General features: G+C 45.0%; 1 protein-coding gene across 6 annotated transcripts in view; it reads right to left on the reverse strand.

Moving 5' to 3' along the window:
* USP37 (ubiquitin specific peptidase 37) overlaps positions 1-27,067 on the reverse strand; it is a 252,593-nt gene that overhangs the window by 91,315 nt on the left and 134,211 nt on the right. For all 6 annotated transcript variants that reach the window (XM_030208853.1, XM_030208852.1, XM_030208855.1 and 3 more), the window contains 4 exons: positions 25,649-25,851; positions 18,751-18,868; positions 10,116-10,195; positions 5,214-5,378 (listed from right to left, as the gene is read on the reverse strand). In XM_030208853.1, the coding sequence (XP_030064713.1) occupies positions 5,214-5,378; positions 10,116-10,195; positions 18,751-18,868; positions 25,649-25,851 (566 nt within the window). The remainder of the gene's footprint in view (positions 1-5,213; positions 5,379-10,115; positions 10,196-18,750; positions 18,869-25,648; positions 25,852-27,067) is intronic.

Below are 27,067 nucleotides of genomic sequence, written 5' to 3' on the forward strand. Positions count from 1 at the left end.
TCAGAGGCCCAAAATGGCGTAAAAACCCGGAAAAGCCCCCCCCCCCCCCCCCCCCAAAACAGGACTGGCCAGGCTTACCACTTTTTTATTTTTATTTGTTACATTTGTATCCCACATTTTCCCAGCTATTTGCAGGCCCAATGTGGCTTACATAATGCCAATAATTTAAGATTTTTATTGTGACTTTCATGCCTACTTACTAGAAACTAGGCTCTCGACAACTGCTCAATTTCACAGATACCCCAAATGGCCACAAGATAGAACTCCATGCCGTCATCATTCAACATGACTCCACAGAAGCTAATGAAAGACTATACCAATACACTGCAATATTAGGAAAATGTGTGGTGATTCTATGCTCTTTTCATATTCAGGTGCTACCACTGCTACCATCTGCTGTGACTAAGAACAGACTGGTTTCAGGGGGAATGCTTAGCTCACTTATCTATATCTGAAACTCAGTGGTTCTCAGTCACCATCTGCTGGTAGGGAGTGCATATCCACCTGTGACAGTCTAGAGCAGTGATGGCGAACCTTTCAGAGACTGAGTGCTCAAACAGCAACCCAAAATCTAATTATTTATCGTAAAGTGCCAACAGGGCAATTTAACCTGAATAACAGGTGCCGGTACTCATTATGGGCGGGGTCACCACATATGACTCCACCCCTATGATAGCCACACCCCTTACACCAGCCATGGCGCATATAAACAGACATCATTGAAAATATTATACTAGTATAGGAGAAAAAAACAACATGATTTTTTTTCATTATAAATCATTTCTGTAAGCTGTTACAGCTCCACTATACCCAGTGCAAAATAAGACAGCAGATGTAAATTCTCAAATTGGACATATTCCAAACACTAAAATGAAAATAAAATGATTTTTTTCTACCTTTGTTGTCTGGTGATTTTGTTTTTCTATCCATATTGGTCCTAGTCTCTGATTCTGCTGCTCTCTATCTGTTCTCTTAACTCTGTTTCCAGGGCTTCCTTTCCATTTATTTCTTTACTTTCCTCCTTTCTTCATTTCTTGCCCTCCATCCATGTCCAGCAACCCTCCTCTCTCCTCCAGCCACTCTCCTCTCCCCTCCAGTCACCCATGTCCAGCCACCCTCCTCTCCCCTCCAGTCACCCATGTCCAGCCACCCTCCTCTCCCCCCTGCCTTCCCCTCCAGCCACCCTCCTTTCCCCCCTGCCCTCCCAGCACCAGGCAGGCCTACCTCCCACCAAGCACCAGGACTCCCTCCCTCCCTCCCTCCCACCAAGCACCAGGCCTCTCACCCAGCATGCAGCATCAGGCAGGCCTCCCTCCCTCCCTCCCACCCAGCATCAGGCCTCCCTCCCACCCGCACCAGGCCTCCCCTCCCTCCCACCAAGCACCAGGCCGCCCGCCCTCCGAAATTTAAAAGGCATACCTGGTCGGGGTTAAGGCGGCGTCGGCAGCGAAAAGTGTGTTGTTTGCTCGGTGCACCTTCGACCTTCCCTTCTGTGTCTCAAGCTCTGGTCCCGCCCTCATTTCCTGTTTCCGCAAGGGCGGGACCAGAGCTTGAGACACAGAAGGGAAGGCCTAAGGCGCACCGAGCAAACAACACACTTTTCGCTGCCGACGCCGCCTTAACCCCGACCAGGTATGCCTTTTAAATTTTGGAGGAGGGGGGCCCTAATGCTCGGAGGAACAGCGGGCGGCCTGGTGCTTGGTGGGAAGACCAGCGACGGCTCTGCATGCCCTCTCTGGCACACGTGCCCTAGGTCTGCCATCACTGGTCTAGAGGAACACTATGGAAAAAGATTTCTTCTCATCCCTTCTCAGAAAAGATCCTAATCCTTGGATTTTAAGATTCTTCACCAAGTTACAAAAACAACCAATAACCTTCATATTACTGTAAAAGAAAAGGATTCTGCACTGGCTTTTGAGAAGAAAATATCAGACATTTAAACCACTATGCCATCTTTGTCTATATTTAGTTCTCTATCATCTCCTTCAAATGGCACTATTGTCAAAGCACTTCCTCTAGTTTTAGACTACCCAGCCACTTAGAGCTGGCTAAGCTGATCTCCTTCTCAAACTCCTTTACAGCTTCAACAGACTCTCTTACTACTTATTTCCTGAATAAAATTAGTGACTCATTTCTTCCTGATTGACATTCCACAATCTCTACCAGTCTTTGCACTGAAGTATTTCCTCCTATCTACAAAACTGCTATTGCTTTTCCACATTTCAAGAACTCTCATGTGGATTCCCTTTTCTCTCAAAGGTCATTGAGAAAGTAGTGGTCCAACAGTTGACTTCTTTTCTTGACAAGACCAATGCTTTACAACCCTGATAAACTGGTTTTCAACAACACGCAGTTTTAATTGACTGTATGGTGTGGAGCTATTGGTTACAGTACTGGTCTTGACACCCAGAGGTGCCCGGTTGAAATCCCACTGCTGCTCCTTGTGATCTTGGGCAAGTCACTTAACCCTCTATTGCCTGAGGTACAAACTTAGATTGTGAGTCCTCCAGGAACAGGGAAAATACCCAGTGTACCTGAATGTAGTTCACCTTGAGCTACTACTTATTTGTTTATTTTATTTGTTACATTTGTACCCCACATTTTCCCACCTAATTTCAGGCTCAAATAGGTGGGAAAAAGGTATGAGCAAAATCCAAATAAATACATTTGTATACATTACTTTAGACAGACAATGAAAGCTACAACTCTCCTCAGACCTTACTGCCAACATTGATCTTGAAAATCATTCTATACTACTTAGGAAACTGGAAAAAAATAGATATTTCAGGGATAGCAATTTCTTAGTTTCATTCATACTTAAAGATAAGAATATGCCAGGTCCACTGGGCCAATTGAAGACCACTTTTCCAAAATGCACTCAATCCATTTTTTGTCTATGTGATTAATTTTGTTCATCAAAGCAAGATTCATTTACTGTAGCTTATTCCTGTGCAAAAACTCACCATGAGTGTGCCATACTGGGACAAACTGAAGGTCCATCAAGCCCAGTATCCTGTTTCCAACAGTGGTCAATCCAGGTCACAAGTACCAGGCAAGAACAATGCTGCTTATCCTAGAAATAAGCAGTGGATTTTCCCAAGTCCATCTTAATAATGGCTTATGGACTTTTCTTTTAGGAAATTATCCAAACTTTTTTTAAGCTGACTTAGTCAAAATCTTTTTAGGAGACCGATACCAGTGACGAACCAAGGGGTGGACCGCCCCAGGTGCAGACTAAAGGAGGGTGTTCCGCTCCGCTGCTTCGTCGGTCTTGAAACTTTAAACTTGTTCCACAGTCCACGCCTTCCTGCAACCTCCACCCATGCTAGGCCACTGCGTTTCCTCTAGGCGGTTCTTCATCTCTTGCCTTCCTCCTGCCTGTTCCTCCCCTGCCGGGCTGCCACTACTGCTGCTAGTGACGCTCAGTGCAAAGACTGGATAGCCCCCATCTCATTGCTGGACTGCTGCCTGCATCTTATTATTGGCGACATCTTAATTAAGTTGCTAATGGAGTGGGAATATGTAAACAAAAGTCCCCTAAGATTGCTAATTATATGCTAGGCTATGCTAATATTTAGCTTTTATTTTCATTACTTTAATGTTATTAGTAGGTTCCCCTCTTTGGATCTAAGCAGACTGTATTTTTAAGAGCTAATTACTGGCGGATAGGGATGCCCTATTTAAACTTGTAGCCTCCTAATTGGTTCAAAGGCCTATAAATCAGATATCAGGCCAGGAGAGAATTATTTGTGCGTTTTGTGTTGTTAATCTCTGCTTTCCCCTATTGAATTTTTTTTATTTGGTTTACAATTATTCATATGGTATATTGTAACCTGCCATGAAACCTGTTGGCAAACTGCGGTATAACAAATGATCACAAATAAAGTCATATACTTGGTCTCATACTAACATCAAAGAACCAGTCAAAGAAAACGGAATGTAAGGCCTGTTAGTTTTTTAATATATATATTTAAGATTCAGCTCTTTAACCACCAGTTTTTGCTTTACTATCCAACTGTTTCTTTTGAGGATCAGAAAATGGACTTATCATATACACTCGTCTATAAATCGATGTCGTGTATAAGTTGAGGGCAATCTTAGGACTAAAAATGGACAAAAATATTGTGACCCATGTTTAAGTACAGGCTTGGTCCTACACTGTTCCCTCTCTCACCCTCCCCTTCCACTTTCAGGTCTAGCATTGCTCACTTTCAGGTCTAGCATTGCTCCCTATCTCCCTCCCCTCTAGGATCTCTCCTGCCTTTCCCAAAACCACGCCTCACAGCTTCACAGATTTCAACAAGGTCAGAACAGACAAAATCAGAAGGGAACAGCTAAATCATCAGATTTCAATATGTGAAGATTATATATTTAGCCCTCACTGATACATCTCTCACTCTAAACACTTTGGCAAGTTCACTAAAACAAAATATACTTTCACAAATAACTCATGCTTCCTTATCAAAGGGGAATGTTTTATTCAAGAATCAGTATTTCTCAGAACACACACACAATCCTGCTTCTCTTTTACCAAACAAAAAAGCAGAATTTAATTTGCCAACTCTTTCCACACTGTCTCAGCTAACTTCCTCTTTAAACCTACTGCTTGAACCATCAGCCATCCAGATGGCTTTTAGCTGTCACTTGATAATTGTCATGAACAGTTTCCTGCAGGCATGCCCTCCTCTCAGTGTACATACTCAGCACAAACTTTCAACTAGCCAGAACATTTACAGATTTTAAACAATTATTACTATTTATTTTTATCACTCCCCAGTCTTACTTGCACATCTCCTCCAAACCTTCTCTCTTTAATTAGAGCACTGTACAAGTTCACCCTGAATTAAGAGCTCTTCCTACATCAGAGACAAATATAAGTACCTGTATATAATATGTAAGGCGCATTGAGCCTGCCATGAGTGGGAAAGCGCAGGGTACAAATGTAACAAAAACAAAATATATATATATAGCACTAGCTACATCATCTCAAGCAACTTCAGCACATCCAGAATCCGTTTACTGTACTTCCAGGAAGCTAGCAAGAGTGCTATGGCATTGATGAGAATGATCTAAAGGTAAGATGACCTTAGTTTATTGATGGAATTTTGAAGTCAAAATTTGTCGACTTATACGAGTATATATGGTAGGTTTAGTCCAACACCATGACTTTCAATATATATCTCTTGGGAAATGTACAGTGGCCCTAGACTTACATTGCAGCATGTGTGTTCCACCCCAGAGTCAGCGGAGGCCGTGTGCTTTCCATACAGTGATAAGACAAGGTCAGGTATCGTGGAATGATTACCTGCTGCCCAACTTTATTATTGAGAGACAACACTACGTTGAAGCTGTAACGCTTTAAATGAAGGATAAGGACTCTAGAATATGAAAAAGATACAAAGAATATGTCAGTGATATACTTAAAAAGTTTACCTTTCCGAAATCACTTTCATTAAAGCAAACAGTCAATGATTTCACAGCCTTGGCACACTCTCCTAAATAAAGTGTTTCCCTTTAAGTTTTTCTATGGTGGAGCCTCAGATGGAAAGTAATTAAAAAAAACATTATAAACAGAAGTTTTTAAAGAATTTTTGATAAATAATTGTATTTCACATTCTATCATTTATCAGTCTCTGCTGAAATGTTGCTGCTTTTCAGTCTTAAGCTTCTAAAAGACAAACTCAGAACACAAAGGGAAAAAAGGTAGGTTGCTTGCACTTAGCTACTACATCTGTTACCAGGATGGTAGAATCCCTCTGAAAAATAAATTAATTATGAAACAGAGGAAACAAGAGGCCAAATCCAGATTTATGGTTGCTAAGGATTACTCCACAAAAATGTGTATTCTCATGGCCTTTTCATCCACAAGGGCATAATAATACAATTTACAATGAAACAAACATGCAATCACCTAGGGCAGTGATGGTGAACCTTTCAGAGACCGAGTGCCCAAACAGCAACCCAAAATCGAATTATTAATCGCAAAGTGCTGGTACTCATTATGGGCGGGGTCACCACATGACTCCACCCATATGATAGCCACACCCCTTACACCAGCCATGGCGCATATAATCAGACATCATTGAAATTATTATATTAGTATAGGAGAAAAAAATAACATGATTTTCTTCCATTATAAATCATTTCTGTAAGCTGTTACAGCTCCAGTATACCCAGTGCAAACTAAGGCCCAGATGCACTAAACGTTTTTCATCGTTAAATGAGCCCTTAAGGAAGAATTTCCTATCCTTTCCATGCACTAAAGCCTATTTTTCGACGGTAGTAGCAGCTAACGAAACTGGAATGCAAATGAGAAACTACCATTGAAATGTAGACAATTCGGAATGCACTAACCATACCGACGATAGCAACGATTCACTTACCACCAGAAATTTAACGTCAGCTCAGACCTGTCGTTAAAGCCTGAGCTGTCATCTCCCCACTGCCCCCTGCACGATGAAAAACCAAATTGCTGGCATGTTTTAAAAGAAAAGTGGCTCCCTGCTTCCCTGTGCCTAAAATAAAAAAGGATCGGGAGGGGGCAAAGGCGCTCATCAGCAGCGTCCTGTATGGACGGCCTGGCCTTGCCTGCCCCCCCCCCCCCCCCGAAGTCCCCGCTGCTCCGTTTGTGAAATAAAAGCTTTTAAAAAAATTCTTTGCAGTTGCTGGGCTCCCCCTCCCTTCCTGTGTCTCTCTTCTTTAGTCGGCAATGCTCCGCCTCCTGCCCTCCTCCACCTCCGTGCCCCGCCCCCCCCGATTTCGTCCCTGCTGCTCCCCCCCCCCACCGGACCCCCCCCTCCACCATAATGGCCGGTGCAGCGCCTCTCACCTATGTTTGAAGGCACTGCAAAGGATGGATCAGCTATTCTTTAGCTCTTCTGTGTCCTCCGATGTTTCCTTTTTTCTTCATGTGTCCGCCCTCCTCTGACGTCAGTTATCTACGTAGATAACTGACGTCAGAGGAGGGCGGACACAGGAAGAAAAAAGGAAACATCGGAGGACACAGAAGAGCTAAAGAATAGCTGATCCATCCTTTGCAGTGCCTTCAAACATAGGTGAGAGGCGCTGCACCGGCCATTATGGTGGAGGGGAGGGGTCCGGTGGGAGGGGGGGGAGCAGCAGGGACGAAATCGGGGGGGGCGGGGCACGGAGGGGGAGGAGGGCAGGAGGCGGAGCATTGCCGACTAAAGAAGAGAGACACAGGAAGGGAGGGGGAGCCCAGCAACTGCAAAGGATTCATTTTTAAAAGCTTTTATTTCACAAACGGAGCAGCGGGGAGCAGCGGGGACCTCGGGGGGGGGGGGGGGGGGGGGGCAAGGGAAGGCAAGGACGTCCATACAGGACACTGCTGATGAGCGCCTTTGCCCCCTCCCGATCCTTTAATGTTTGCGGAGACATGCAGGGGAAAGTGGGGAGCCACGTGTTTGTGTTTTCTTTTTTTTTCTTACGTTTCTGGCATGCGCAGAGCAGCCAGCATAACGCTTGGCTGCTTTGCGCATGCTTTACGAGCCGATTACCGACGGGGATTAGTGCATCGTTCTTTCCAATACCGCACCAAACTTTTTGGGGCTGTGTTTTTGGAGCATGCTTCGTTATTTGAGATTCGGTAAAGGTTTTAACGTTTCTGATTTTTTTACGTTTGTTTGATGCATCTACCCCTCAGACAGCAGATGTAAATTCTCAAATTGGACATATTCCAAACACTAAAATGAAAATAAAATGATTTTTTCTACCTTTGTTGTCTGGTGATTTTGTTTTTCTGTCAGAATTCTTTTTTCTTTTTAATTTCACAAATCTTTTGATGATGGTCAGTGTTCTGCTGTTACTGTATTTTTTGTTGTTGTTTTTTTTTTTCTCTCAGTGGCACTTGCTGACAAGCAGCGTGAGCTGATTGCTGAAGGCTGCCCTGGGTTCCTTCCACACTCATGGGCACATCTGCTATTCTCTACTCAGCTCCTTCTTGGGGGCAGGACACCCAAGGAGCACAGGCATAATTAAGAAAGGGCTGAGCATGGCTTCCATAAATTATACCCCAAGCTCTGCCCATCTTCCAGGTTCCAAATAAAAACAGCTTTAGGAGAAGCGGCAAAAAAAGCAATTATTTTCTCGCTTTTTTCTTTCCTGACCCTTTCTTTCTGTAGGGTATTTATTTCTCCCATGTTTCTTCTCTTTGCTGCTCTACACATCTTTTAGCAGAGAAAGATCTTTCATAGCAACTGCAATTTTTAACCAGTGAACCCTCCCATTACTTTCCCGGGCCTCTTTTGGGAACTTTCTGTTTCTTAATAACGCTGACAAACAACTGTTCCGGGTGTTCCCCCAGAGCATGTGCATTTTTAGCCACAAGAAAAGGAAGTGCTGTGGATGTGTTTAGATTTGGGGAAGGAAATCAACACACATACCTGCTCGGGGTTAAGGCGTCGACAGCGGCAGTGAAAAGCGCTGGTTCGGTGCGCCTTCAGCCTTCCCTTCGTTCTGTCTCTCAAGCGCTGGTCCCGCCCTAGCGCTTGAGAGACAGAACGAAGGGAAGGCTGAAGGCGCGCCGAGCCAGCGCTTTTCACTGCCGCTGCCTTAACCCCGAGCAGGTATGACCCTTAAATTTCGGCGGTGGGGGCCCTGGTGCTCGAAGGAAGGCCCTGGTGCTTGAAGGAGGGGCGGGGCGGCCTGGCGCTGGGTGGAAGGGAGGGAGGCCGGCCTGATGTAGGTATGACTCATTCGGAGGGGGGCTGGAAGTGGCTGAGCCAATGGCGCGCGTGCCAACAGAGAGGGCTCTGCGTGCCCTCTCTGGCACGCGTGCCATAGGTTCGCCATCACTGACCTAGGGGGTAGATGGTACTGCAGTACATTTCTGATGGCAGATTATGTGACACTGGCCAATGAAGAGAGAGAAATAATATTACTAGTTACAAGTTGGCAACTATGCCAGTGGTTTCCAATCCTATCTTGAAGACACACTTACTAGTACCACTTATTTCTGAAGTGCTATACAGCAAAAGCAGAATTGCGTAGATGCATGTAACAGACAAGACCTGCTTCATAAAGCTTACAATCTAGTCAAGCAAACTCTTGATCTTGAAGGAATGATGAAAGAATCTGACATTACTGATGAGGAATCTGCTAATTTAAATGTTTACCTGTTAGGAATCAGTTTAAAAAAAACACACACAAACAACTTGGGGAAAGGGGGATAAACTACTACTACTACTTAACATTTCTAGAGCGCTACTAGGGTTACGCAGCGCTGTACAATTTAACAAAGAGAGACAGTCCCTGCTCAAAGAGCTTACAATCTAATAGATAAGTGAACGGTCGGTCCGATAGGGGCAGTCAAATTGGGGCAGTCTGGATTCACTGAACGGTAAGGGTTAGGTGCCGAACGCAGCATTGAAGAGGTGGGCTTTAAGCAAAGACTTGAAGACAGGCAGGGAGGGGGCTTGGCGTAAGGGCTGTGTTTATTTGAAAGTAAATAAAGCGTTAGCCTAGTTGTGAAAGCTCAATCCTTAAAGGCTTTTAAGTCAATTAAAAAAAGAGAGAGAATTTTCCCCACCACAAAGCTTAATTGGGTTTTTTTTTATCCACATGTGATTACTCCATAGCAATAGATTAATTCTAGGTCCTTTGAAGTTTAGTGAGATACACACAAAATAGTGGTAGAAAAGATAAACTAATCTAAAGCCCCTTATTCACTACTCCCTTAGAAACTTTCAATTATAACAACTCAAAAATACTAAGGAGTACAGCAGGCTGAGGCACATAAAAAAATATGTTCTGAACTGGTCTGACTGATGCTAAAGAAAAAGATTTAAGGTAGATAAGATTGAGGAGCAGCAACTTAACATCAAATATGATGGCTGAGATCTGACAATAGGTGTCATGTTCCATATGTAAAAGAGTACATACAAATTCCCAAAGTGAATAAACCACTGCTGGGCACACTGGGTGGCTCATATTGGTCTTTATGGACTGTTTCTATCTTCTGCTATTTCTCTCTCCTATCCACGATTGCAGCTTTTCCCCCCTTTCTAAATTTTTGATTTAGATCGTTAACCACATAATAAGCAAACATTTAGTTATTAGGTTACTATGCACTTTATTCCTACTGTCACTACACTCACCTTGGGAGTCTATTAAATTTGTGCATGACAATAGCACACTTGCTATTACATTTCTCACATGAATATTCAATTTCTTCCATCTGTTAATAAAAGGAAAAAAAATAAAATTATGAGATACAGTGCTAAAAAAGTTTGTGAACTCCAAATATGAAAATTACAACACATATGATACCCTAGATCAACTGAAACCAATCTTTTCTCATGCAATAATAATAATAAAAAACACATCAATTAAACAAGCCCATGTTCTTCAGACACAATAATGTAAAAGGTAAGAACAATCAAAATAATTCAGAATCAAAGCAGTTTTTGAGTAAGGCATATACAGTGGGTAAAAAATGTATGCTCAATCATTGGATCCGGGATCAGCCCCCTTCCTTTTGTTATTGGCAGAATAAGCTGCATGCCTTAGTGGTATGGGAATCATTTGAGGCAAGGTAGCACATTAAAAGGCAAAAGATCTGTCAATTTGGAAGGAGTATCTTCAATCCATATCTCCCAAAGTACAAAGCTTTTTGCTCAATAGGTTTCTAGATGCACATTCAATCACTAGGCTTTCTATTGGGGGCCTCTTTGGGGGGGGGGGGGGGTGCAAAGGTGAGCACAAGGCAGAGTCTGTGCCGGGTAGCTTTAGGTGGGTGTTATGGAGTTAGAATCAAGACCCAGTAATTGCCATTAATTATATTTTACAGTTGGTTAGTAATGGGTTTGAAGGGGGAGGGGTTTCCTAGGAGGGAGGGAAAATAGAAGGAGCAGTTGTATATTTGGTTCAATGTAATGGTGAATGTACCATTGTGCTGTTTGTAATATGTTTTTCTCATGTTTTTCAATAAAAAAAAAGATTTCAAGTAAATTAAAGCAAAAAAAAAAAAAAAAGGTAATTCAGAATCAGTGTGTGTGAAATAAGTCTTTGCTTTCATGCACGTATACAAAAAAACAAAGTAATGTTTGTCCCCTCAAAAAAACTGACATTAAATCAAGCCTTGACACCAGGAAATATATTTAGATGTGCTTTTGGATCAGCAGTTAAATTTACATCGATACATAAATACATAAAAATAAACTGTGCAAAAGTTTTTTTTTTTTTTTTTTTAAAGATCGGAGTATTATGGACATTGCCACGCTTATTTGCTTGAACCTGATCTTTGTGCAGCAATTCAGGCTTTGTTTCCTTGCACAGATTATTGCAATGTGATTTTGACTAGTTTACCAGCCAACAGGCTTTAAGGTATTGCAAAACATCACTGCAAGGATTTTCACAAACAAGTCTAGAATGTAAGATTTCACAGTGCTTGATCAAATTGCATTGGTTACCTCTTGAGCACCATATCAAATTTAGGTTGCTATTTCTGCTATTTGAAAATGAAATGCAACTTATCAAAGCTACAGTGATTTGTGCCTGACATTCCAACTAGGCAATATCTCAAGAACGTAAGAATAGCCATACTGGGTCAGGCCAATGGTCCATCTAGCCCAATATCCTGTTTCCAACAGTGGCCAATCCAGGTCACAAGTACCTGGCAGAAACCCAAATAGTAGCAACATTCCATGCTACCAATCCTAGGGAAAGCTGTGGATTCCCCATGTCTGTCTCAATAGCAGAGTATGAACTTTTCCTTTAGGAACTTGTCCAAACCTTTTTAGAACCCAGTACACTAACTGCTGTTACCACATCCTCTGGCAAAGAGTTCCAGAGCTTAACTATTCGTTGAGTGAAAAAATATTTCCTCCTATTTGTTTTAAAAGTGTTTCCATGTAACTTCACTGAATGTCCCCTAGTCATATAACCTGTGCCCATCCCACAAAAGCCAGTATACACTTAGCAAAGCAGAGAAAACCCCCTGCAACCTGAACTCTGAATCTAGAAAACCCCTGTACCTGGAAAACCAATAGTCAACACCAACAGTGTGCTCAGACAGACGGAACGTCAAGCGCCCCGCTCTGTCAAGTATTATGGGTGAAGAAAACTCTCCGGCCCAGTGAAAGAAAAGGAATAGTCATAGCAGAACACGGCTCAAAAACTTCTGATATGAACAATATCTCTGAAAATCCATAGGGCGGGCTCTTGACCGGTCTGGAGGGTCTAGAGGAAAGAAAATTAGCAGGTAAGGTCTAATTTCACCTTCCTCAGCAACCCTCCAGACCGGTCAAGACGCGTGGGAAGTACCAAAGCAGTAGAAACTTAAGGGTGGGACCCTCGAAACGCAGAAGACAGCACAGCCGCTCCAAAACATGCATCCTCTTTTGCCTGAACATCAATCCTATAATGCTTCACAAAGGAATGAATGGACGACCATGCCGCTGCCTTACAAATATCCTGCGGAGGAACAAAACTACTCTCCGCCCAGGAAGCAGCAACCCCCCGAGTTGAATGCGCCTTAAGTAACGGGGGCACCGAACGCCGCCTCAACAAATAAGCCAAGGCAATAGCCTCCTTCAACCACCTAGCCAGAGTCCCCTTGGAGGCCGCAGCCCCTCTCTTGGGATCTCCAAACAAAACGAACAACCTATCCGAAGCCCGGAATTCTCTCGTTCTGCTCAAATAGGACCGCAAGGTGCGCCGAACATCCAACTTAGCCAACCGACGCTGAGAGGCATCCCCCGAACGATCCCCCAACACCGGTAACGAAATCACTTGATTCACATGGAACGCTGAAACCACCTTAGGAACAAAGGAAGGAACCGTCCTCAAAGTCACTTTCTCTTTCGCAAAGGACAGAAAAGGCTCCCTACAAGACAAGGCTTGCAACTCTGAAACTCTACGAGCGGAAGCAATGGCCACCAGAAAAACAGTCTTCAAGGTAAGATCCTTACATGTGATGGACGCCAATGGTTCAAACGGAGGACCCACCAGAGTCTCCAAGACCAAATTCAAATCCCAAGGCGGAACCATCGGACGACGGGGCGGCCGAATCAACTTCACTGCCCTCAGGAACCGCCCTACGTCCGGAGAAGCTGCCAAGGAGACTCCTCGAATCTTACCTCTGAAACAAGACAAAGCAGAAACCTGCACCTTCAGGGAAGAAAGGGAGAGCCCCCTGTCCAAACCATCCTGCAAAAACTCCAAAACCTCCATCACCGAAGCCCGCAAAGGGACAACATTCCGTTCTTGACACCAATTCTCAAAGATGCGCCACACCCGCACATAAGCCAACGACGTGGACTTCTTACGCGACCGCAACATTGTATCAATGACCCTGGCCGAGAAACCCTTCTTCCTCAATCTGTGCCTTTCAAGAGCCAAGCCGTAAGCAAGAATGGAGAGGGGTCGGCCATCTCGATCGGCCCCTGCACCAGTCTCACCCGAGACCCCAGGGGAAAAGGATCCTGCACTAACAACCGCATCAGATCTCCGTACCATGGCCGACGAGGTCAATTGGGCGCTATCAGAATCACTAAGCCGGGATGACGACCGATCCGCTGCACCACACGGCCCACCAGCGGCCACGGCGGAAACACATAGAGCAACTGCTGAGTCGGCCACGGCAGAACCAACGCGTCGAGACCCTCGGCTCGAGCATCTCTTCGACGACTGAAGTACCGCGCGACCTGCGCATTGTCGGCCGATGCCATGAAATCCAACACCGGCCGACCCCACTGCAACACTATCCGCTCGAACACTGAGTGATGGAGAGCCCACTCTCCGGGATCCAACATGTGCTTGCTCAGATAATCCGCGTCCACATTGTCCACTCCTGCTACGTGGCCTGCCGAAAGAGCCTGAAGATGAGCCTCATAAGTACATAAGTAGTGCCATACTGGGAAAGACCAAAGGTCCATCTAGCCCAGCATCCTGTCACCGACAGTGGCCAATCCAGGTCAAGGGCACCTGGCACGCTCCCCAAACGTAAAAACATTCCAGACAAGTTATACCTAAAAATGCGGAATTTTTCCAAGTCCATTTAATAGCGGTCTATGGACTTGTCCTTTAGGAATCTATCTAACCCCTTTTTAAACTCCGTCAAGCTAACCGCCCGTACCACGTTCTCCGGCAACGAATTCCAGAGTCTAATTACACGTTGGGTGAAGAAAAATTTTCTCCGATTCGTTTTAAATTTACCACACTGTAGCTTCAACTCATGCCCTCTAGTCCTAGTATTTTTGGATAGCGTGAACAGTCGCTTCACATCCACCCGATCCATTCCACTCATTATTTTATACACTTCTATCATATCTCCCCTCAGCCATCTCTTCTCCAAGCTGAAAAGCCCTAGCCTTCTCAGCCTCTCTTCATAGGAAAGTCGTCCCATCCCCACTATCATTTTCGTCGCCCTTCGCTGTACCTTTTCCAATTCTACTATATCTTTTTTGAGATACGGAGACCAGTACTGAACACAATACTCCAGGTGCGGTCGCACCATGGAGCGATACAACGGCATTATAACATCCGCACACCTGGACTCCATACCCTTCCTAATAACACCCAACATTCTATTCGCTTTCCTAGCCGCAGCAGCACACTGAGCAGAAGGTTTCAGCGTATCATCGACGACGACGACACCCAGATCCCTTTCTTGATCCGTAACTCCTAACGCCTCTGCCCACCCCAACAACTCCGCTGCCTCTACAGCTAATCCTGGGCTCTTCGTCCCCCCCTGCCGATTCACATAAGCGACGGCTGTGGCATTGTCGGAAAGAACTCTGACCGCCTTGCCCTCTAGCAGACTCTGGAAGGACCGAAGAGCCAACCGAATTGCTCGAGTCTCCAGGCGGTTGATGGACCACGACGCCTCTTCCGACGTCCATCGCCCTTGGGCCACCTGCCCTAGACAATGCGCCTCCCAGCCTAACAGACTCGCATCCGTGGTCAGTACCACCCAATTCGGCACCTCTAGCGGCATACCCTTCGCTAGATTCGGAGTGTGAAGCCACCAGCGGAGGCTGCGCCGAACCATCTCCGGCAGCGCTAACCGCTCCTCCAACTCCTGGGACTGAGGGGACCAACGAGCCAACAACGAACTCTGCAACTGTCTCATGTGGGCCCTGGCCCAAGGCACTACCTCTATAGACGCAGCCATCAGACCTAACACCTGAAGATACTCCCGCGCCGCAGGCGCCCTCTGAGCTCGGAGCTGACGTATCTGAACCTGCAGTTTGGAAATGCAAGGAGCCGTCAAAAACACCCGGCCTCGCTGCATGTCGAAACGAACTCCCAGATATTCTAGAGACTGTGACGGAACTAGGTGACTCTTGGCCAGATTGACAACCCAACCCAGCGACTGCAAAAAGGTCACCACCCGGGCGGTAGCCTCCTCGCTCTCCGCCTGCGTTTTGGCTCGAATTAACCAGTCGTCGAGATACGGATGCACCAAAATGCCCTGTAACCGTAAAGCCGCTGCCACGACCACCATCACCTTGGAGAAAGTGCGAGGAGCTGTAGCCAGGCCGAACGGGAGCGCACAAAACTGAAAGTGACTCCCTAACACCACAAAACGAAGAAAACGCTGGTGCGCCTCTAGAATGGGGATGTGTAAATAAGCTTCTGTCAAATCCAATGAAGTCAGAAATTCCCCTTCCTGAACCGCTACAATGACCGAGCGCAACGTTTCCATCCGAAAGGAAGGAATCTTTAGAGCCGCACTGACCCTCTTGAGGTCTAAAATGGGCCGAAAAGAATCCTCTTTCTTTGGCACCACGAAGTAAATGGAGTAACAACCGGTACCTCGTTCTTCTGGCGGAACAGGCACCACAGCGCCTAAATCTACCAGACGTGATAGAGTGTCTCGCACTGCCCTTGCCTTGCGCCTTGAATGACAGGGAGAGACGAGAAAGAAATCGGACAGAGGACCGTTGAACTCCAGCGCGTACCCGTCTCGCACTATCTGCAGCACCCACTGGTCTGACGTGATTTGGGCCCACCTCTGGTAAAACAAGCGTAAGCGAGCCCCCACACGAACCAGAGGCTGGACCCCCAAACCATCATTGCGACACACGGGACGTGCTGGCCGCTCCCAAAGAGGCAGCTCGCCCCCCCCCCCGGCGGCCCCCACGAAAGGGCTCGGTTCTCTGAAAATAACGACCCCGGGTCCCCCCCGAGGACCTACCCGGCCGATACCGTCTAGCTTCCTGAAAACGGCCTCGCACCGCAGAGCCCCTAGACGCCTTAGGCCAAAGCTCTGGAAGCCGCGGGGATCTTAGTATCACCCAGACCCCTAACCAACTTATCCAATTCGTCTCCAAAAAGCAAAGCGCCCTTAAAGGGAAGCGAACACAACTTTGCCTTGGACGCGGCATCTGCAAGCCAGCCCCGCAACCACAGGGCCCTTCGAGCCGCCACTGCGAGGGTCATGTTCTTCGTCGATGCACGCAACAAATCATATAGCGCATCTGCCAAGAAGGACGAGCCCATCTCCAACTTTGCCAAATCCTGCACTAAGGCGGCTCTATCAACCTGCGGAACATCTAGCAGCCGCTCAGCCCAGCGGAAACATGCTCGAGCCACCAGACCTCCACAAACTGAAGCCTGCAAAGCCAGCGCCGATAAATCAAAACTGCGCTTCAGAAATGTCTCCAATTTCCTGTCCTGAGGGTCCCGCAAGGCAGCCCCTCCATCTACAGGAATTGCAGTAGCCTTAGTCACCGCCGCCACTACGGCGTCCACAGTCGGAGGCTTTAAAGAATCTCTATCTTCCTGCAGAAGGGGATAGAGTTTAGCCATGGCCCGTGCCACCTTACACAGCGCCTCCGGCGAGAGCCATTCCTGCGTCACCATCTCTCTAAGATCCGCATTCATAGGAAATGTCCGAGAGACCCTTCGGATCCCCTTAACCAGCGGGTCCTGCTTTTCAGAGGGAGCCAGATCTACTGCCGGGTCAAATTTGAGCGTAGCAGACACCTGCTCAATAAGATCCGCCAATTCCTCCCTGTGAAAAATGCGGACCACTGACGGATCCTCCCCGGGCACTGTCTCTCTATCTGGCCCGGACAAGGACCCCTCCTCCTCTTCCAGGGGACTAAAGTCGCCCTCTGACTCTGGAGGAGAAAAACAGTCCAAGTCCTCAGCCCACTCAACACGTGGCCTCTTAGCGCTCAAGCCCGCCCCCAGACTAAGGGGCTCCGTGCGCGACGGTCCTGCCTGCCAGGCCTGAAATAAGGACCAAACAAATTCCGGAGGGAAACCCATCATTCCCGAAACGTCCCCTCCAGAAGCACCAGCCACCGGGCTGCCCTGAGGTCCGCCGACTAAATCCGGAATTCTCGGGCCCGAATCCAAGATGGCGGCGGTTCCCGCCAAAACCGGGACCGCCGCTGAACCGCTAGCCGGAGCCCCTGCAACCTCCTGCAAGGCTGGCGCGGGAAGCTCCGCCACTAACACCGGCGGAGCGGAGGACTGAGTCTTCGGTTTCCCGCAAAAGCGGCAGAAACCGCCAATCGCATCGACCCCCCGACGCGCGCAAAAACGACAGCGAAGCGGCTTCGCGGACATCCTCGTGCCAATTCCTCCCCAAAGGTAAAAGAAATGGGAACTCACCCCAAAGAAGCCACTCACAGCTCACCTAGAACGGCTGACCAGCTCTGGCACTCCGGAGTGCAGCTGCACAGCTCTCCACACCGTCTGGGTCTATTTTTTTTTTTTTTTTTTACTTTATTGCAGCACAAATTGAGCCCTGCTGCTATTAACTCCCTGGCACTCAAGGCTGCAATATAAAAACTGCAGCCGAGGCACAAAGCTGCCCAAACTGGAGAGCTAGCTCGGGGGAGGGACCCGGCCACCCGGGTGTGACACCCCAGGGGGGACAATGGCAGGCCCACCGGCACCACCAACCCCCAGCACACAGAGTAGTCCAGGCACACGAATGCTCCTCAGGAACGATCAATAGACCAGCCTAAAACTCTCAACTGATCCCTGACTCCTACCAGACCGGACAAGCTGCACAGGCTGCCTGTCTACCCTCTGCTGAGACTGAGAAAATACTGGCTTTTTTGGGATGGGCACAGGTTATATGTACATAGTTGAAGTTAGTGTTCTCAGTCTCCCTCTGCTGGTAGGCGAGCATAACCCACGCGTCTTGACCGGTCTGGAGGGTCGCTGAGGAAGCTGCAGATTTTGGCAATTTTGGTTTGGTTGGCTGACTGATTGAAGAACAGCCCACACGCACAAAGGATATGGGGTGAGTAATATTGGCCCTGGATTTAAAGCTTTAAAGTTGGATATTGTCCGGATGGAGGTTTAATACCGATGTCTGGAGAATCTAAAATGTGAGTTTATGTATTGCAGGGGAGGTCCTTGAAACAGCCCATGTTGGGGCGAAACGTGCATGTCGGGCAGTTATCCCCCTGGGTCCGACAATAGAACAAGACAAAATAAGATAAGTTAAAGCTTTAAATAACTCTATAAATGGTAGTTATACATAAAAGAACCAGTGAAGAGTTTGATGTTGTCGATATCGCTATAAATGAAAATGGATAGTGATTAACATCACTGAGGTTCTGGGGAAGCTCCTAGGAGACGATTGAAAGAAATTATAATTAAAAGGTACTTTGGCTTTAAAATATTTGGTTATATGCGATAAGAAGCTGCATATATATCATATACTGGTCTGCAATAATTTGTGATCTCTACCATAATATGCATATTTGCCTCAAAGAAAATAAAGCCAACACAAAAATCCTCTTCCGCAAAAGAATTACATACCCTAAAAAAGAGATCCAGGGAATCCTGAATGGAACGAGCTGGCAGCAGTTTCTTTCTTCGAGGAAGGTCTATAGAGAGGTCATTAAATTGTTCTCGTTTCGTTACAGTTTCACCACACCTGCAATTATATAAAAGACATCACAGAAAAAGCTTGTACAATATGATATAGAGATAAAGGCTTAAAATAGGCAAATGGTATAAAAATGGAACCTTTGCAGAAATGGAACAAGGTGCAGCAATGAAATACCTTGACTTTTCAGGCATCTTCATGGGGTTCTCTAATCACAGATACAGAAATTGGGTCTTACCTGTTAATTTTCTTTCCTTTAGACCTTCTAGATCAGTCCAGACATATGGGTTTACATACTCCTAATCAGCTGATGGAGAATGATGACTACTGGCTTCAAAGCATTCCTATAAGTATCCTGTTCAGTGCACAGCGAGCCAGTATTTTTGAGCCCAAGCCAGAATATGCATCAAAATGAACAACACTAACCCTCTGATGAACTAGTGAATGTTAACAACAAACAAACTTGGACTACTAGACTCTTTAAAAACCATCTTGAAACTAAGTGAAATAACTTTACTCCAGTTCTTCGCTCCAACACAGCTACTCACGTTCCTTCTGCTCGTCATCCCTAAACAACTAATCTCGGGTGGGTTCTGGACTGGTCTAGAGGGATTAAAGGAAAGAAAAAGTAGCAGATAAGATCTAATTTCTCTTTCCTCAGTAAACCTTCCAGATCAGTCCAGATGTGTGGCTGTATGGGTAGGAACTGCCAACTCCATGGCCAAAATTCTCACTCCCAGAGCTGCTTCTTGGGGAGCCTGAACATACAATTGAAACTGCTATATAAATGAATGCAAAGATGAATAGGTGGCTGTCTTGCAAACCTCTTGCAGGGGGATAAGACTATATTCTGCCCAAAGAGGTCACTTGCCCTCTTGGAGGAATAAGCCTTTAATTCCAGACCATTCCTCAAGCTTTGCTAGGTCCTTCCTCATGTTATCCACACCATCAGGGTTATCTACCTTGTTGCAGATTTTGGCATCATCTACAAAGAGGCAAACCTTACTAGCAGCCCTTCAGCAATATCAGTAGAAGACGATATGGCTGGCCTAAGAAAAATACAGACATGCATGACTATGATTCAACCTACTCATGAAAACTGGTGACCCAGAAAATAGATCTCAAAGGGCCAATATTAAAGGGTATGGAGTGGTGGATTTGACAAAGCACCTTTCTGTGGTATAACCAAAGTGGTTTACATACATAATAAGAAGGTACTTTCTATGCCACTAGTGGGCTCACAATCTAAGTTTTGGCAGAATGGAGGATTAAGTGAATTACCATGGTCACAGGGAGATGAAGTGGAACTCAAATCCTGTTCCCCTGATTCACAGCCCTCTGCACTAACCATTAAGCAACTCCTCCATGTCACTGGGTTACCAGAAGGTGGAGAATCAAGCCCTTTGTTGGAAACTCTACAGAAAACACTATCTGAATTATTCTCAGCTGAAACCTCTCCTGAGGACATTTTTGAACGGGTGCATCTGGTGCCAGTACAGCCAAAAAACAAGGGAGACAGACATTTAAACAGCAGAAATCCTAAACTATCGACATATGGAAATGTTGTTAAGATGGGCAAGGAAATATAAAATGATTATATTGGACATGGAGTCGTTATATTTCCAGATTTTAGCCTGTAGTTGGACAGAAAATGTTAGACTATTATAAAGAATATAAAGAACAAAATTACAGAGCATATTCAAAAGCATGGATTAATGAGACAAAGATGCATATTTTCAAAGCACTTAGCCTTCCAAAGTTCCATAGGTTTCTATGGAACTTTGAAAGGCTAAGTGCTTTGAAAATATGCTTAAAAGCCAACATGGATTTAATCAAGGGAAATCTTGCCTCACCAATCTACTACGCTTCTATGAAGGGGTGAACCAACATGTGGATAAAGGTGAGCCGGTTCATATTGTGTATCTGGATTTTCAAAAGGCGTTTGACAAAGTACCTCATGAAAGACTCCAGAGGAAATTGGAGAGTCATGGGATAGGAGGTAGAGTTCTACTGTGGATTAAAACTGGTTAAAAGATAGAAAACAGAGAGTACGGTTAAATAGTCAATATTCTCAATAGAGGGCAGATAGTGGAGTTCCCAAGGGGTCTGTGCTGGGACTGCTGCTTTTTAATACATTTATAAATGATCTAGAGATGGGAATAACTAGTGCGGTACTTAAATTTGCAGATGACACAAAGTTATTCAAGTTGTTAAACTACAAGAGGATTGTGAAAAATTGCATGAGGACCTAACGAGACTGGGCATCCAAATGGCAGATGACTTTTAATGTGAGCAAGTGCACAGTGATGCGTATGGGAAATAGAAACCCAAACCATAGTTACGTGATGCAAGGTTCCACACTGTCCAGGAAAAGGATCTAGGTGTCATTGTTCATTCCTTGAAACCCTCTGCTCAATGTGCAGCGGCAGCTAAGAAAGCAAATAGAATTCTAGGAATTATTAGGAAAGGAATGGAAAACAAAAATGAGAATGATATAATGCTTTTGTATCGCTCCATGGTGTGACCGCACCTTGAATATTGTGGGCAGTTCTGGTCACCGCATCTCAAAAAAGATAGAGGAATTAGAAAAAGTACAGAGATGAAAATGATAAAGGGTATGAGATGACTTCCCTATGAGGAAAGGCTAAAGTGGCCACGGTTCTTCAACTTGGAGAAGAGACGGCTGAGGAGAGATATGATAGAGTTTTATTAAATACTGAATGGAATAGGTAGATGTGAATCGCTTGTTTATTCTTTCAAAAAGTACTGGGGGGCATCCAAAGCAGCTACTAACTAGTAAATTTAAAACAAATCAGAGAAAATATTTCTTCACTCGAGTAATTAAACTCTGAAATTAGATGCCAGAGAATGCGGTAAAAGCAGTTAGCTTAGCAGGGTTTAAAAACGGTTTGGCTACGTTCCTAAAAGAAAAGTCCATAAGCCATTATTATGATAGATTTGGGAAAAACCACTCAATATTCTAGGATAAGCAGCATAAAATTGGTTTTACTGTTCTGGGATCTTGCCAGGTACTTGTGACCTGGATTGGCACTGTTGGAAACAGGATACTGGGCTTGATGGACCTTTCGCAATGCTTATGTTCTTAGGTAGGTTCTAGGTTTGAAGCACAACGCCTGGTGAATTTGTGCATTCCTATATGTATAGCAGATGTTCTGGATGCCATATTGAAAGATTCATTAGTGGCCTGTGCTATGTGTTTCCCACACTCATGTAGTTTGGCTCCTAACTGGCAGAGTTCTTCAGCTTGCTCAGATGGTAGAGTGTCTGAAATATCTGTCATACTGCTCATTAATGACTTCAAGTACATGCTTATGAAGATCTGGTAAGAATGTATGCAGGAGGCTAGCCCAGCAATCTGAAACACTTTCCTCCCAAAAGAAGCCAAGGTTTGAGCATCCCTCCCCCAGGGGCACCAAGGAGTGAAACTTGGAATTTCTGGTTCCTTTGAAAGTGGATTCAATGACCATAGAGTGGTGCGGCAGCTGGAACATTTCGAATCTAGGAGCCTTTTGGACTCTATACATAGAATCGGCCTTCTTATGAATAGGCAGTCCATGGGGAGGGGGGGGGGGGGGTCTCCCATTGTCTCATCTGGATATTGTGAGTAGGCACGGTCATAGATTGTTTAGGATGGCTATCAAAGTCAAGGATGTCCAATATTTCTGCCCCAGCCTCAACCTCCAACTTAAATGTGCCCTGAAAAAGACAGATACAAATCAAGGGGCTGGTGGTTGGGAGGCGGGGCTAGTGCTGGGCAGACTTATACGGTCGGTGCCCTGAAAAAGACAGATACAAATCAAGGTAAGGTATACAAAAAAAAGTAGCACACATGAGTTATCTTGTTGAGCAGACTGGATGGACCGTGCAGGTCTTTTTCTGCCGTCATCTACTATGTTAAATGGGACAACCTGAACCATCTCCTTGATAAAATTGGTGAAGTAAATCTCCTCTGAGGGAGACTGTCTCCTCTCACATGGTGGGGAGGGATCTGAAGGAAGGTCCAAAAATCCCATCTCCAACAGAACTTCTAGCTTTTCCTCAGAAACCCAAGAACTGTCTGAATAGACTCAGGATTATAGTCCTCTGTCTGAGCTCTCACTTGCCTCAGAAGACTAGACTGATGGGCAGGCTCCATGTGAAAGCGCTGAGAAATGATACAAGACATGGACCTCAAGGAAGCTTCCTCCCCCAAGAGACTGGACACGGACACTGTCTCAGCTGGTACTGACCCAGAGGCCCCTTCAGGCACTGGTGTTGATGCTTGGCGAATAGTGAGAGCGTGGGCCTCTAGAGATGTCTGATCAGGTTTGATGTCAACTCCCTCGATAACATAGCATTGCATAAGGCAAAAAGTTGCCCCATCTCCTCAAGAAGCATGGCCTGGAACCACTCCTTGGAGATGAGCGCCAGTAAAGTTTTGGGCTCAGTCGGTGTGGTCAGGCCCACAAAAGGTATTGGGGCCAAATGAGAAGACTGGTACCAGCCTTGAGGAGGTTGGAGCACTAGCACAGAGTCCCTGGTGCAGAAATTTCTCTGGTATTGGTGATGCCGATGCCCTGGTGCTCATGGTGCCATGCTTCGATGGGGACTGATACTGATGCTTCTTGGCCGCTGCCTGTCTCACAGTATTGGGAGTCCCTCAGCACCGACAAGGACAACGACGAATCTTTACATTTCCTCAGTCTAGGATTCGATAATACTCAGACCCGACGAGTGCTACCAATGCTCAAAGACCTCATCGATGCTCATGCATCTCCAGTGTCCAGTGCGGCTCCAGGGGCCATGGGAACTGCCTTTGATGTCACACTGATGGACCGGACTTGTGTATGCCAAAAATATTTCTGCATATCTCTTCACTACTCTTAATGGTTTTTATCAACATCTGGTGGCAGAGTGTGCAAAACAAAACATCATGGCCGGCCCCTAGTATGAGAAGCATCAATTATGAGTGTAAAAGACATAGTCCTGCCATACTGGGAGCACTTTTTAAAACCACTGGGAGTTTTCTGGGACATGTCAGAGAAAGTAAAATTAAACAGCTCAATAATGAAGGCCTAAGGGGATGCAAGCCGCAGAAAATAAAGAACACTTAAAAGCATCGAAAATAATCTAAAGGAAATAAAAAGGGGGGCGGGGGGAACAGAAAAAAATACCGGTCCCGAGCAGCACTTAGACTGACTGCACCACACGAGAGAGACATGTAAGCCGCATTGAGCCTGCCATGAGTGGGATAGCGCGGGGTACAAATGTAAAAAAAAAAAAAGACGTGAGCTGAAAGATGGGAGAATATGTCTTTACTCCTGGTCCCATTCGGTGGTGGCGGGTGGGAAGACACACCTGCATGAATGATGTGCTATTTCAAATGCTTCTAGCAAGAAGCTCTGCACCTTTCTCTGTCGGATGACGTCGTCCATCTGTGAGAATATGTCCTGCTGGTCTCAGAGAAAAGAAGATACATCGTCTACATTGTACAAGAATAAAAACAGCATTTTTAAATTTGAATGCATAATTACCATATGCAGCTTTTACAGATCCAAAAAAGAAAAAGTGAATATGACTGGTGCAAAAATAACAGCTTCCAAATGTTTTCTGTAGCCAACTAAGAGTCAATTCCTGCTTATGAAATTTTTTCTCCCACTCCTCTGAGAACTCTTTTTGGTCTCCTTGTTGGCATCTTCTCACAGATTTTCAAGTGGAACACCTATTCCAATGCATTTTAAATTGTTTTTTTTTTTTGTTTAGACAGCAGGATGTGAGAAATGTACTAAGGTATGAAGACTTTTGCATGGAACCTTATTTGTTTAAAGGCCCTTTATATAAAATTATATAAAATAGGATTATATCCTCTAGTTTTCCTAGGAACAAAAATGACCACTCCAAGACAGAGCAGATTTCTATCTTGAGCAGTTAGTGGTGTTTGTCATGTGTCAAAATCCCTTGGATGAATGACTGAAAAGTGTTTCAATAGATTTAATTTGTAGTCCTCAGCTACTATTCTAAGAATCTCATTGTTTTGTTTTAAGTTATAGAGAGCTAATTTGCATGAAACTTCAACCTCCAATTCACAGGAAGGCCCTTCAGAAAAAGGACCACAGTGCTGGCCATTGACTCATTAACCACACATCCCTGGCGGTCTGGACCAGTGGCGCAAAAGAAAGGCTATGCATTTCCATGCGGAAGGTCCCTAGTTCAACCTTCTAGTTCAGTGGTTCTCAACCCATTCTTGAGACACACACCTAGCCAGTTGTTTTTTTAGGATATCCACAATGAATATGCATGAGATAAATTTGCAAGCACTGCCACTTCAGCATTCAAATTTCTCTCATATATATTAATTGCAGATAGTTTGAAAACCTGATGGGTTTAGTGTGCCCCAAGGACAGGGTTGAGAAGCACTGCCATAGTTGTTTGGGTCAAAGATGCTGTGGAGGCAATGTTCACAATACCCCAGGAGAGAGGGCAGTGTCTCCAGATGGATTTAGTTTTGTGCATACCATGACAATAATGAGCCCCACTCTTAACCTAGGGTATGTGGCGTATGATTTCAGTCTCTCAAATGCACTGCTAACGTTCGCCATAGTACTGGGGCTTTGAGGTCTAACTGGTGTTTTATTATCTGTTTCCATGAATGAAGATTTTGCACTGGAGACAGTACAATATGACATGGGAATGGCAGATCTGAAATAGAGTCATTTTCACTAATTAATAGCATTTTTTCCAGTAAGTAGTACCTTTTTAAGTGGTCAAAGAATAGCATTCTGAAAAGTGCCATCACTTCACTGCTGGAAACTTTCTGCAATGACTTACATTTTACAACTGATGGAATGCTGCACCTCAAATTCTAAGTTGCAAACAACAGGACAGGTATAAACTCGGGTGGAAGTGATGTCACAGGTTTGAGGTGGTGAATTCTCTTCCCCAGAAACAGGTTCAGTCTTCCAAGATTTATTTAACTTTTCCATATCCTCTTTCAGTTGATCCAGACACTGACTCAAAAACTCATGGGCATCCTGAAACAGAAGATATACAAAGGATCTTACGGTCTTAATGTACTTAAATGTAGGGAAGAAATCTTCTGCATGATTTTATGCAAGGCCACGATCCAGAAATGGCTGTTTGCATGAAGGCTGAACATAAAATAGGCAGCAGAAAGAAGACATCATTAATGTTTTGCCAGATCTAAAATAGAGCAATATAATGTAAGAAAATAAGTCATTAATATTACAAGACAGAGAAGTGCTTTCCTAACATGCACAAGATAGTAGTTTTCCTAGTACACACTTCTCTGTGTGACCTAAATGGCCCATAAACTGAGGGCATGAAATTATAGCTGCATACCCGTAATGAGTGTTCTCCACAGACAGCCAGATCCTAGAGCAACACAAATGGGTGATGTCACTCAGACACAGCCAAGTCAGATCCTCTCTCCAAAAGCTCTGAAAACTCTTGAATGGTTGTCTGAACCTGTGTGCTTCCGTACTTCAGTAGTGTACTGTCTTCTCAGTCAGTTCTTAACCAATGTGGGATTATATAAGTGTAGGATTTTACTATCTATGGAGAACATCTGCTTGGAGAAGGAAGTCTGAATTTATCAGATCTGTACTATTCCTTTAATAATTTCTTCATAGGTTGCAATGGAGATCAGAATTTCCTATCATTAGGATGGCTGTATGAGAGAGGAGGAGGAGAGTGAATTAATTGGACTCATCTACCTTAATGGTTGCAGTTCTCTCACCATAGCACACCTTATGCTCTTTATGAGGTGCTGGCCCAAATGCTCATCTTACCCCACCCTGATTTCTGCAAAGTTCTGTTTGTTGGCATTTAAATCAGGTGTCAAGAAGCTGCAAATTATACAGAACACTGCAGCTAGACTGATCTACAGTCTATATAAACACCAGTATCTCAACATATTTGTATAAACTACACTGGCTCTCCATGAAAGACAGTATCAGCTTCAAAGAGGCCTGTATGGTCTTTCAAATCTTCTACGGTATCACCTCAAGCCTATTTATCAACATATTGTCATTTAACCTAGCCCGCTCCTTGAGACTGAGTGACCAGTTGTTCATTTTCTCACAGCCTCACAAGGGAATCAAGTTCTGGAAAACCTTAGGCGCCCTCTTCCCTGTAGTTGGAACCACCCTTTGGAACTCTCTACCCATCAGAATTAGGACAGAGAAGAATTACCTTAGTTTCAGAAAGAAACTAAAAACTCACTTGTTC

This window comes from Microcaecilia unicolor, chromosome 7 (assembly GCF_901765095.1).
Source record: "Microcaecilia unicolor chromosome 7, aMicUni1.1, whole genome shotgun sequence".
Classification (NCBI taxonomy): Eukaryota; Metazoa; Chordata; class Amphibia; order Gymnophiona; family Siphonopidae; genus Microcaecilia; species Microcaecilia unicolor.